The sequence below is a fragment of the Amblyraja radiata genome, chromosome 14 (assembly GCF_010909765.2).
Source record: "Amblyraja radiata isolate CabotCenter1 chromosome 14, sAmbRad1.1.pri, whole genome shotgun sequence".
Lineage (NCBI taxonomy): Eukaryota > Metazoa > Chordata > Chondrichthyes > Rajiformes > Rajidae > Amblyraja > Amblyraja radiata.
Genome location: NC_045969.1, coordinates 5,114,243 through 5,127,392, shown reverse-complemented (window position 1 = coordinate 5,127,392; position 13,150 = coordinate 5,114,243). Strand labels below are relative to the sequence as shown.

At 44.7% G+C, this 13,150-nt stretch overlaps 1 protein-coding gene across 6 annotated transcripts in view; it reads right to left on the bottom strand.

The window, feature by feature from the left end:
• Positions 1-13,150, bottom strand: part of LOC116980302 (amyloid beta precursor protein) — a 162,366-nt gene that overhangs the window by 18,691 nt on the left and 130,525 nt on the right. For all 6 annotated transcript variants that reach the window (XM_033032390.1, XM_033032389.1, XM_033032388.1 and 3 more), the window contains 5 exons: positions 9,548-9,681; positions 8,939-9,013; positions 8,452-8,610; positions 5,034-5,162; positions 1,298-1,397 (listed from right to left, as the gene is read on the bottom strand). In XM_033032390.1, the coding sequence (XP_032888281.1) occupies positions 1,298-1,397; positions 5,034-5,162; positions 8,452-8,610; positions 8,939-9,013; positions 9,548-9,681 (597 nt within the window). The remainder of the gene's footprint in view (positions 1-1,297; positions 1,398-5,033; positions 5,163-8,451; positions 8,611-8,938; positions 9,014-9,547; positions 9,682-13,150) is intronic.

Below are 13,150 nucleotides of genomic sequence, written 5' to 3'. Positions count from 1 at the left end.
ATCACATTGAATGGCGGTGCTGGCTAGAAGGGCCGAATGGCCTACTCCTGCACCTATTGTCTATTGGCCTCCGTGAAGCAGTTTCCCAGGTCACGTCAGGCGTGTGTTTAATTATCATGTGTACCGAAGCAATAAAATTCTCAATCGCAACGGCGTGTAACAGGTCTGCAAATATAGTCTTCATAGGTAACATAACAAACGAAAGAAAGTTCAACAAATTAAAAACCCTTCAAGCATCACCCTTGGTAGATTTGATGACAATGTCAGAGTTTCTCCATTAAAATCGATATTGTCCTACAACGTTTATGCTCCACCCCGCTGCCTCTGCTCCCGCTGCACCATCATGACAAAGCTTGAGAAACGTCACCTCATTTTCCTCCTGTGGATAGTGCAGTCTTCAGGACTCGTCCGCAACTTCAGGTCACTTGCTTTCTCTCGACGAGAACTGGACAGTTCTGCTGCAGGTCTTCCCCTTGTAATATTGGCCCCGTAGCAGAAGCGTCCACGTCGTGGGGCTGGAAACTGGATGTATCCTGACCTATTTCCTTCGCTCCATAGATGCTGCTGCACCTGCTGAGTTTCTCCAGCATTTTTGTGTACCTTGTATCCTGAGCTAGTTCTGCCACCACCATCATCTACTGAGACAAGTGATGGCTTCCACTGATTGTCGCCGGAAGCTTGCGGCCTTTTCAGGATAGATGGACGATGGCAGCGAGGCCAACATTTGTAACAAGATGGACACGGAAAGAAGAAGTTGTAATATTGTCCCCGTTTTACCCCTTTCCATGGCCTAATTTGCTGGATATTTCATTGTCATTAGGCCATTCGGCCCATCGTTCCTACACCTATATTTGTTTTCTCTCCGGTCTCATTTCAGATTTTACGTTCCTTTGATCATGTATTGCGCTCTCTCTCTCCCACTTTTCTCATTAACGATTCGACCAGAGGATTTTATATACAGCTTACTCTCACAAGCCTGGCCTCACTCCTGGAAGGGATACTTCCACTGTCCTACTCATCCCTCGTGCCACCCCTTCTGTAAATTAAAACTTGCTTCCTTTCTCAGACCGGGAACGCTGTTTCCTCTTCCGCAGATGCAGCCTGACCCGCTGAGCATTTCCAGCATATTCTGGTTTTAGGTACAAGGAGTTGCCCATTCTGGTGGACGATATAGGCACAGTGCTGGAGTAACTCAGCAAGTCAGGCAGCATCTCTAGAGAACATGCATGGAGAGGTGGGTCGGGACCCTTCTTCAACCGACAGAAACCTGGTTTAACTTCACTTTAGAGAAACATACCAACTTCATCCTGAATCTCTTCTGCAACTGAAGGAACTTTGTAGAGCAGGGAGAGGCTTTGGTTCATGCGCTCATCAATGACATGCAGGTGAGTCATTACCTACAAGACACAAAAGGTGGAAAGTGTTATCGTCTAAATGCGGAGGCCGTTGGAAATATTAGTTCTCATTATTGCAGAACACCTTGTCAGGAGAGTGGGGTGGGAGGTTGCAATCTTCTCGTGGTCCGCCCTGTTTCGACTAATGCAATCAACCCGACGTGCACAAACAAGATCAAATAGAACAAGTTGACCTGCAACTTTAGGCTGTGCACGCCATTCTTGCTATTGAGGGAGTGCAGCGTAGGTTTACAAGGTTAATTCCCGGGATGGCGGGACTGTCATATGCTGAGAGAATGGAGCAGCTAGGCTTGTACACTCTGGAGTTTAGAAGGATGAGAGGATATCTCATTGAAACATATAAGATTGTTAAGGGCTTGGCCACACTAGAGGCAGGAAACATGTTCCCGATGTTGGGGGAGTCCAGAACCAGGGGCCACAGTTTAAGAATAAGGAGTAAGCCATTTAGAACGGAGACGAGGAAACACTTTTTCTCACAGAAAGTGGTGAGTCTGTGGAATTCTCTGCCTCAGAGGGCGGTGGAGGCGGGTTCTCTGGATGCTTTCAAGAGAGAGCTAGATAGGGCTCTTAAAAATAGCAGTCAGGGGATATGGAGAGAAGGCAGGAACGGGGTACTGATTGGGGATAATCAGCTATGATCAGATTGAATGGCTGTGCTGGCTCGAAGGGCCGAATGGTCTATTCCTGCACCAATTGTCTATTGCCATACACAATAAGAAGAAGAAGAAGACTAGAATAGTAGATAAAATACAGTAGGATCTAAGTGTTACCAAGTTGTTTTAATTTCTTCTGAATGTAATAATCTAGCAATTCGCTTTAACTCCAGATGGCTACAATGGTAATGATAAATAAGAGGCACAGTGTGTGAGTCATCTGACAATGAAAGATCCCCTGAGAAAGATTGATTAAAAACACAACACAAGTTTGTCAGTGATGCGGTTAAGCCCAACATTAAGATCTTGCATTTCAACATAACCAATTGAGGCGTGCGATATAACACGGAGCAAATACTTAATCTTGGGGCTCCAGCATTTGAAAAGGTATTTGCAAAAGAGAGTGCTGCATTGATTTTTGATCTACCAGACCTTCCTAAGTGCTAAGTCCCTATAAGTTGCAGAATAGCAAATTACTTTTACTGTTAAAATAAAAAGCACAAGAAATAAGGAATGTTGGCCAAAGTGTCCAATGTGTGGCGTTAATTGCTGGAATTTATTATTAGTGGTAGTAGATCTTTTGGAAAAAAATCAATATTAAAACGCATCAACAGTTTTAAGAAACTACATTTGACAAATTAATTTGAGTTTGTTGATATTTCTAGCAAGGTTGCTGACGAGAAACCTGTGGATTTAATATATTTGCATTTTAGGTAGGGATACGGATAAATTTCAGACCATGCTAATTCCAATTTAAAGTTGACGAATGCAAATCTTGCGCAACAACGTTTTGTGCAGTTCACAGAAAACATAGAAAATGCACCTATTTCCTATGAACTGCATAAAACATCATTGCACAAGATTTGCATTCCTCAACTAGAAATTGGAATTAGCATGGTCTGAAATTTAGTCAAGTTTAGAAAACAGCATGGAATAAACAGGACTGTTTTTTTAAATGGCAGGACTCAATTTAAAACACATTTTGACAGGTACAACATGCACAAGGAAGATCTGGGCCAAATGCGTGGAGGGTGGAACCAGTGTAGATGAGGGATCTTGGTCGGCACGGACAAGTTGGTGCCAAAGGGCCTGTTTCTGCGCTGTTTGACTTCATGCAATTAGTGGAGTACCAAATGGATCACTGCCACAATCCCAAACTATTTATTGCTCTGAATCAATGATTTAGATTAAGAGTACTGCATTGAAATGTGCTGAGAGCACGCTGGATGCTAACGTAAGCTATTAAGGTAATGTGAAGAGTACTTGAGTTTGGGTTAAAGGGGAGATGGAACAGAAAGCGGGGGAAATTTGAAATTAACCACTATGGCAGGAAGAATGGAAAAGCTGTTGTCTTTTGAAAAAAGGCGCAGGCCTAATAAGTACTGGATTTCAGAGAAACCAGGGTGCTTTAAACAAATGACCAAAAATTATTGCACATATCCCCACAGGCACTGGAAAAACATAGTGACGTTAGCCTTTGGTGCAAGGGGGTTCGAATTAACAGTGATGCCAATAACATACAAATTAGATGCAGGGAGCAGGTCAGACAGTCCCTTGGCTTTGGCGAATGCTTCCACATTTGGGCTTCTTATCCGAGTATGTACTTAACCTCAGACGAGACAGTTATAAATTGTAAAAACTGATAAGCTTAAGTCAGTGAATGTTTTTCTCATGCCATAATTATTTAGCCTGTACAAATTTTATGGGATTTACGAGTATCAGAATAGTCCGTTTCTGAATAAATCAGACTAAAGAGCCACTAGTTCTACGAAATGAAAACAATTTTACATATTTTCTGTCACCGCCTATGTATATATTTGTTTAAAAGCAACAATCCATATTACAATAGACATCAATGGGTGAAGTCTTAGTAGAAAAAACACACAGAATTACACAAAGTATTTAATTGTGGCACTCAAGAGCAGACCACTGTTGTCATTATATTCTCTCCCTCTATCCTCTGGGTGCAACAGTTTAGGGCGGAACGGTGGCGCAGCGGCAGAGTTGCTGCCTCATAACGCAAGAGACCCGGGTTCAATCCTGACTACGGGTTTGTACGAGTTTGTAGGTTTTCCCAATGACCGCGTGGGATTTCTTCAGGTGCTCTGGTTTCCTCCCACATTGCAAAGACATTACAGGTTTGTAGGTTACTTGGCTTCTAGAAATTGTAAATTGTCCCTAATGTGTCGGATAGTGCTGGTGTACGGGGTGATCGCTGGTCGGCGCGGACTCAGTGGGCCGAAGGGCCCGTTTCCACGCTGTATCATCAAAGGCTAAAGTCTAAAAGTCGAAAGCTTGTCAAAGAGAAGCTGCCACAATCGATTTACAAGATAATTAAAGCCAATGAAGGCGCTACGGCTAGAAGACTTAACACAGTTCCAACACTTCCATGCCATTAGTGAAACAGAGTTGGGTAATGATATATGATTGAAATTCTTTCATCACCCATTTCCCCGTTCAACTGGCTTAAAAAACATAGAAACATAGAAAATAGGTGCAGAGCCTGCACCGCCATTCAACATGATCATGGCTGATCATCCAACTCAGTATCCTGTACCCGCTTTCTCTCCATACCCCCTGATCCCTTTAGCCACAAGCGCCACATCTAACTCCCTCTTAAATCTAGCCAATGAACTGGCCTCAACTACATTCTATGGCAGAGAATTCCACAGATTCACCAATCTTCTGTGTAAAAAATGTTTTTCTCATCTCAGTCCTAAAAGATTTCCCCTTTATCCTTAAACTGTGACCCCTTGTTCTGGACTTCCCCAACATCGGGAACAATCTTCCTGTCCATCCCCTTAAGAATTTTGTACGTTTCTATAAGATCCCCCCTCAATCTTCTAAATTCTAGCGAGTACAAGCCGAGTCTATCCAGTCTTTCCAAAGATCCAAATCTGCAAAGAAGGTTGAACTGTGTTAGCCACGATTTCAGTCAGTTACAATTTTACAATCGTACTCTTACTTGAGATTTGATCTGAGCCGCCTTCTCGGGATCAACCACGCGGACATGGTCAAAGTGCTTCAGGGTATGCTGCCTGTCTTTTTGTTCAGCACGGCTATACTTCTTCAATGCATTCAGAACATGTCGGGGCTGGAATGAAACAGAGGAGTTATTTGGGTAGAGTTTAAAAAAAAAAAATTGTTGTTGAAAACCCCGCACACATTAGGACGAGGTAAAAGCTTCCAGAGAAACCCACATTCAAGAGCGCACATCTGATTCTTCTTAATACAGTCTAGTTTACACAAGTTTAAACCAGGCATTTAAATATTTAACAGAAGATAACTTTACCAGAGTGATGCTTGGATTTGGGGGCATTAGGTACAGGGATAGTTAGAGTTTCAACACAGAAATGCAGACGCTGATTTACAAAAGAAAAGGACACAAAGTGCTGGAGAAACTCAGCAAGTCAGTCAGCATCTCTGGAGAACATAGGTAGGTGACGATTTGGATCGGGACCCTTCTTCAGACTAGACCACTGGAGACAGACTTGGATGGTTTTCTCTGGAACTCTGGAGGTTGCAGGGGCATCATTTTCAGTACAGACATCTTGGCATCATGTTCAGTACAGACATTGTGGGCCGAAGGGCCTTTTCTCATGCTGTACTCTTCCATGTTCTATTTAACTGCAGTGCCCCACCTCTTCTTTCCTTTCCTTGGATGTCTCACCCCTCCTCAGTGAAAGGCCCGGATCGAGTGGACGTGGAGAGGATGTTTCCACCGGTGGGAAAGTCCTGGACCAGAAGCCATAGCCTCATAATAGAAGGACGCACCTTTGGAAAGGAGATGAGGAGGAATTTCTTCAGTCAGAGGGTGGTAAATCTGTGGATTTCATTGCCAGGTGGCTGTGGAGGCCAAGTGAATGGATATTTTTAAGGCGGAGATTGACAGATTCTTGATTAGTAAGGTTATGGGGAGAAGACAGAAGAATGGGGTTAGGAGGGAGAGATAGATCAGTCATGAGTGAATGGCAGTAGACTTTATGGGCCGAATGGCCTAGTTCTGTTCCTGTAAGTTATGAACATCTTTTTCTCAGGAGAGTTGGTATTCAATTCCCCAATAACATGGGGAAAATCAGGACGTCTCGAATGTCTTAAAAGGGTCTCAATCTGAGATTCTTCCATGCAACTGTAGAGACCGTATTATTGTATGGGTGTGTGGCACTGTCCAAGTCTCTCGATGGTATTTACACCCGAATGCTCAGAAAAGTTCAAAATGTCATTTGGAGGGACCACATCACCAAAGCCCAGCTCTATGGGGAGAATCCACCTCTGACCATCTCTGCCTCAGAGGACGGTGGAGGCAGGTTCTCTGGATGCTTTCAAGAGGGATCTAGATAGGGCTCTTAAAATAGCGGAGTCAGGGGATATGGGGAGAAGGCAGGAACTGGGTACTGATTGGGGATGATCAGCCATGATCACATTGAATGGTGGTGCTGGCTCGAAGGGCCGAATGGCCTACTCCTGCACCTATTGTCTATTGACCGAGAAGATCAGGTGGAGAAGGATGAGGCTCGCTGGTCACTGCCACCCAGGCATGACCAGCAAACAGGGTTGTGCTGTGGAAACCGGCCCGTGGAAGACGTGACCCGGGACGGCCGATCAAGATGACGCTGAAGACGTTGATGGAAAACACATGTGCAGAGACAAAAGAGGAGCTTGCCGGCAGCATGGAGGACAGCGATGTGTGGTGCGTCCGTCACCGCGCCCTATCGGAAACCAGCACCACTGCGTCGCTAATGTGTTTCAACGTTGATGAATGGTATTCAATTGAGAATGCATTAAGAAACTACAGGGACTCTCCCATGGATAGTCCCGAGAGGTTTTGCTGCATGCTAGCACTGTTGCTTAAAAAAATTACCGTAAAATATATGGCCGATCATCTCATGGAGCATAGGTAAACTGCAAAATTGCAGAGAGGCATTTTAGTAATTAATTTCAACAAAAAAAAAAATCTGCACAGAATTTTTTTGCCATAAAATTCATTATGAATGATTTCCCAAGCAACCAGGGTGGCACGGTGGCGCTGCTGACTCAAAACGCAAAAAAACCCCCCATAGTTCGATTCTGCCCTCGGTGCTGTTTTTGTTGAGTTTGCACGAACTCCCTGTAACTGCATGCGTTTCCTCCGGGTGCCCCGGTTTCCTCCCACATCGCAAAACGGGCTAATTGGCCCTCTGTAAATTCCCCAGAGTGTAGGCAGTGGGGAAGTGAGATAACATTGAACTAGTGTGACAGGTGTATAGAAAGGAACTGCAGGTGCTGGTTTAACTCCGAAGATAAGACACAAAGTGCTGGGGTAACTCAGCGGGTCAGGGAGCATCTCTGGAGAAAGAGGACGGGCGACGTTTTGTGACGGTACCCATCTTCAGACTGTTCTGAAATAAGAAATAAGACTCAAGAGTCTGAAGAAGGGTCCTGGCCATCCATTTTCTCCAGAGATGCTGCCAGACCCGATGAGTTACGCCAGAACTTTGTGTCTATCTTCTGGTGTGAACAGGTGACCCCATAGCAGAAGCGTCCGTGTCGCGGGGCTGGAGACTTGAAGTATCCTGAGCTAATTCTGCTATCACCATCATCTACTGCGACAAGTGATGGCTTCCACTGATTGTCACCGGAAGCTTGCGTCCTTTTCAGGACGGACTAGGCCAACATTTGTAACAAGATGGACACAAAAAGAAGAAGGAGTGTGAACAGGTGATTGAGAGTCAGGATGGAGTCGGTGGGCCATGCTGTATCTCCAAACTAACCAACTGTTTCCATGCTGTATCTCTAAACTAACCAAGGGGTCTCCAGTGAGCAATATGTCAGTTGCTAATCTGAGGAAAGACATTCTTGCCACAGAGGGAGTGCAGAGAAGGTTCACCAGACTGATTCCTGGGATGTCAGGACTTTCATATGAAGAAAGACTGGATAGACTCGGCTTGTACTCGCTAGAATTTAGAAGATTGAGGGAGGATCTTATAGAAACTTACAAAATTCTTAAGGGGTTGGACAGGCTAGATGCAGGAAGATTGTTCCCAATGTTGGGGAATTCCAGAACAAGGGGTCACAGTTTAAGGATAAGGGGGAAATCTTTTAGGACCGAGATGAGAAAAACATTTTTCACACATCTTTGGAATTCTCTGCCACAGAAGGTAGTTGAGGCCAGTTCATTGGCTATATTTAAGAGGGAGTTAGATGTGGCCCTTGTGGCTAAAGGTATCAGGGGGTATGGAGAGAAGGCAGGTACAGGATACTGAGTTGGATGATCAGCCATGATCAAATTGAATGGCGGTGCAGGCTCGAAGGGCCGAATGGCCTACTCCTGCACCTATTTTCTATGTTTCTATGTTTCTATGCTAGTGAGTGGTTGGGCTCTCCCTGTAGAGTTCCTCACTTACCCGTGGTGGGTCTGCCTGGAGTGCGGCAAGGTAATTCTCCAGTGCGATGCGACGTCTGTCATTCAGCATGGCCTCCACTCTCGCCATGTGGGTCTCCACCAACTGCTGCCTCTCACTCGCTGCCTCCTGCTCCAGCGATTCCACCATCTCCTGGAAACGCTTCAACAACACAAGAAGGAAAAAAAAAAAGCCCCCAATAAAATAAATGTCACTGCTTTCCAATTTTTAATTCAAGGGAGAGGTTGTAAAGTGTCGGCAGTGATTTACAGTAACAGTCCGGGGCTGCGCGTCTTAACGTACAAAGCTGCCATTGTGTCGTGGGGGTTTATAACGCACGTATGCAGGATAAATCTTCATGATTTAAAGCATTAAAACGAGTCATGCATTTAATTCCCTTTCAAAAACTATGTCCGTGCTTCAAAAGAAAAACAGTGCGTGTCCGAACTCATGAACCTTGCACAGAGGACAAGAAAAGGCCCACATTTACCTGAATGACAGCTTTTTTGTCAGCTTTGGGCAGGTTCTTAGCTTGGTGTTCAGCTTCTTCCCATTCCCTCATTATCTAAAAAGCAGTAATGCGTTTACAAACAGAGTTCACAGATTCCATTTCCCCCCCGCCCCCCCCCCCCAAAAAAAACCTTGCATTTCCATCAGAAGGCTAGAATATTTTATGTGAGTACAACTAGAAATGTTTTGTTTGCTTGAATCCACACACATATTAAAATTAGTAACAAAATCAATTAAGACGGAGACACAAAGAAACTGCAGATGCTCGAATCTTGAGCGAAAAGGAAGTGCTGGAGGAACTCAACGGGTCAGGCAGCACCCGAGGATTTAAGGGGGAGATGATGTTACGGGTTGGGACCCTTCTTCATGGTGTGTGGGAGTTAATGTGGAGAAAAAAATCTGATGAAGGCTCTCGACCCGAAACGTTGCCTGCCCATCCCCCCCCCTCCTCAGACGTTGCCTGACCCGCCGAGTTTCTCCAGCACTTTGTTTTTTTGGACGACGTCAATTAAATTGGTTCCCATAAGCATAATTAATAATCCATCCGAAAATGGGGAAATAAAAGTGTGTAGATAGTGAAGTAAAGTACCTTTGACATGCGTTCTCGATGCTTGGCTTCCAACCTTTCCTTGGCCTTCTGAAAGTAAGCATGCTCGTTCTCATCACCGGGTGTTTCGAGATATTTGTCAACAGCATCGGGAGTGCTGGCAGCTGTTGTGGGGACTAAAGGCACAAGGGACAAAGTCATTTCTTCACCGGGGAAGTGTTGCGTCCAGCCCAAAGCTCAACTCAATCCAGCCTTTGGCGTGCTGATATCACACAGCGGGAGGCTCCCACACTCATCACTCCACACAAAATACAAGGAAAAACCTCCCTTTGTGGTCCATCTTCAAGCTCTCCTGCACATACATATTTCGCTGAATTTTGTTGACATTTGGCTACAGCTTGGTGCTCCATTGAAACCTTCGTTCTCCTTAGCTTAAAGTAGACCATCCAATTTATTCCACCGTATTCTGAGTCTGTGGAATTCTCTGCCTCTGTGGAGGCTGCTTCTCTGGATACTTTTCCAGAGAGAGCTAGATAGGGCTCTTAAAGATAGCGGAATCAGGGGATATGGGGAGAAGGCAGGGACGGGGTACTGATTGGGGATGATCAGCCGTGATCACATTGAATGGCGATGCTGGCTCGAAGGGCCGAATGGCCTACTCCTGCACCTATTAATGCTCGGTTGTGAAAGGGACACCCTCTCACACTCCCTCAATTGTTTACCACCCTCAAGAATCCTGTTTAATCCATACATGATGCGATTTTCCTTTAAGACATTGTAGTTATTTTTCCTGGTAGCATTGCCATAGTGGAAAAAAGGGGTGGGGGGATTGCAACCTTCACGTGGTCCCATCCTGTTTCAACTAATGCAATCAACCCGACGTGCACACACAAAAAGATCAAAGACAACAAGTTGACCTCCAACTTTAGGCTGTGTACGCCATACGCAAGAAGAAGAAGTGGTATGAAAGAAAGATTCTATTTGGACGAATAATTTAGTATCGTCTTAAAAAGTCAGCATTCTATATATTGCCTGGAGCCTGTATGTGCTAGAACATCCGGCATTAATTTCAGTTTGTGTCGGAAAGAACTGGTGATGCTGGTTTAAATTGAAGGTAGCACAAAATGCTGGAGCAACTCAGCGGGACAGGCAGCATCTCTGGAGATGCTGTCTGTCCCGCTGAGTTACTCCAGCATTTTGTGTCTACCTTTGCCATTAATCTCGGCTCTTTTCTAAAGCTCGCCCTGATTTAAATTTCACCGCACGCCTATTGCCTGCAATTCTCAAACTACTTACACATATAGCGTCAAATTCTATTAGCGTAATTTACGGCGAATTCGCATTAGAAGCTTTTGTTTGGAAGCTTTCCAAAAATCTCGGATCAAAGATTGCCATTCTGTACCCTTTCCATCACAAAGTTCGAAACATACGATCACATCTGCCCCCCGTAGAAATTCACGAGCGATATCTCATTCTTATGTGCCATGAATATTTCACCTCAGAATTGAATTCATTTTTGCTGCCTGCCTCACTTAAAACCAGAAAGCTCCTCGTTCAGCATTGTAGGGTATATATTATGGTGACAGTACCAGGGAAGTGGAATCATCCACTGTGTGGCACAGTTTGAATGCACGGTGAAGTGTAACTTTATCTCCTTGATCGATACACTCGCATCCTACACTCACGGAATTTATAGCGCTGCAGAGGTCACTGCTCGTAGACCAATGCTTCAGGCCAGGTTCAACATTAAAAACATAACATCAATGCAGACTGCTGTTTGGTGGTGAAATAAAATGCCTGGCAAAAACTGCAAATAAATTGTCTCATGACTTTAGCTGATGATCTGACCTGAAGCTAAACTGAGCCAAAAAAACCCATTTTCTGATTTGAAGAAGGCAGATAGCGTGCACATATTTTGGAAGAGGTTAGACAGGCTGTAAGTTTAATGGTTGGTTATATGTTCCATGAAATAGTGAATCTTTTCGAGATAACAGCGCGGAAAAGGGCCCTTCGGCCCACCGAGTCAGCGCTGAGCAACGATTAGAAACATAGAAAATAGGTGCAAGAGGAGGCCATTCGGCCCTTCGAGCCAGCACGGCCATTCATTGTGATCATGGCTGATCGTCCCCAATCAATAACCCCCGCCTGCCTTCCCCCCATATCCTTTGATTCCACTAGCCCCTAGAGACCCTAGAGATTACCGCACGCTAACTCTATCCTACACACACTTTTACCATGATGCCAAGCCAATGAACCTACAAACCTGCACACCTTTGGAGCGCAGGAGGAAACCGGAAATCCCTAAGAAAACCCATGCAGGTCACAGGGAGAACGTACAAACTCCTTACAGACAGTGCCCATAGTTAGGATCGAACTCATGTCTCTGGCACTGTAAGGCAACAACTCTGCCGCTGTGCCAACGTGCCAGCCAATTTCACTTTCAACTTCAATTATACTTTTGTTGTAGTTGCTTCCCTATTTCAGACCATCAAATAAATCTTTGGTATGCAAAATGCCCGTGACATTCAAAACCTTCTGGAGTGAATGCAGTGCAGTTCACACAAAGGGTGATGGCTTTGTGTAAAAGCTGCCAGAGGACAGTGTTGAGGCAGGGACCATTGCAACGTATAAGAAACATCAGACAGGTTCGTGGATAGGACAGGTTTAGAGGGATATGGGCCAAACGCAGGCAGATGGGATTAGTGTAGATGGGACATGTTGGTCGGTGTTGGCAAGTTGGAGCGAAGGGTCTGTTGCCACGTTGTATGACTCTCTATGACTCAGTTTTAATCCACTACAAACGTCAGATTTGAATCTTAATATCCCCTTGTGATAATGATGGATACAATGGGGGTATGTTAAAAAATGCGACAAGCCTGGTCACAAGAATGTAGTCAGAAGCAAACAGGCATGCTTCTTGGGCAGGGATGTAAAACACCGCCACTTTCTATAAATCTACCATTTGTGGCATCTTAGAATTCCCAGGAGAAAAAAAATTGTTTGCAATGGTTTTGGATGAAGTAGAAAGTACTAATCTTGTAGTGTAAGAGAGGTTTTGTCGATGCCCAAGGCGCCATTTATAAATAATTGGAATCGTCCAAGAACGAAATATAGACAAAATAAATGTTAGATTGGAAGATAATGGTTGCTATGGATTGTCGCTATGGATTAAATGAGAGGGAAAAGAGAATGAATGTCAAGAAGGAGCGAAGGCTGGAACAAAGGAAAGGGAGCATACGGCAGGTGCGGAGAACTGATATCAGGCAATACATATCTTTAGATTTTAGAGATACAGCAGGGAAATAGGCCCTTTGGCCCACCAAGACCGCGCCGGCCTGCGATCACCCCTGTACACTAACGCTATCTTACAACTGGGACATTTTTCAATTTTTCGCGAAGCCAATTACATAGAAACATAGAAAATAGGTGCAGTAGGCCATTCTGCCCTTCGAGCCTGCACCGGCATTCAATATGATCATGGCTGATCATCCAACTCAGTATCCTGTACCTGCCTTCTCTCCATACCCCCTGATCCCTTTAGCCACAAGGGCCACATCTAACTCCCTCTTAAATATAGCCAATGAACTGGCCTCTGTGGCAGAGAATTCCAGAGATTCACCACTCTCTGTGTAAAAAATGTTTCTC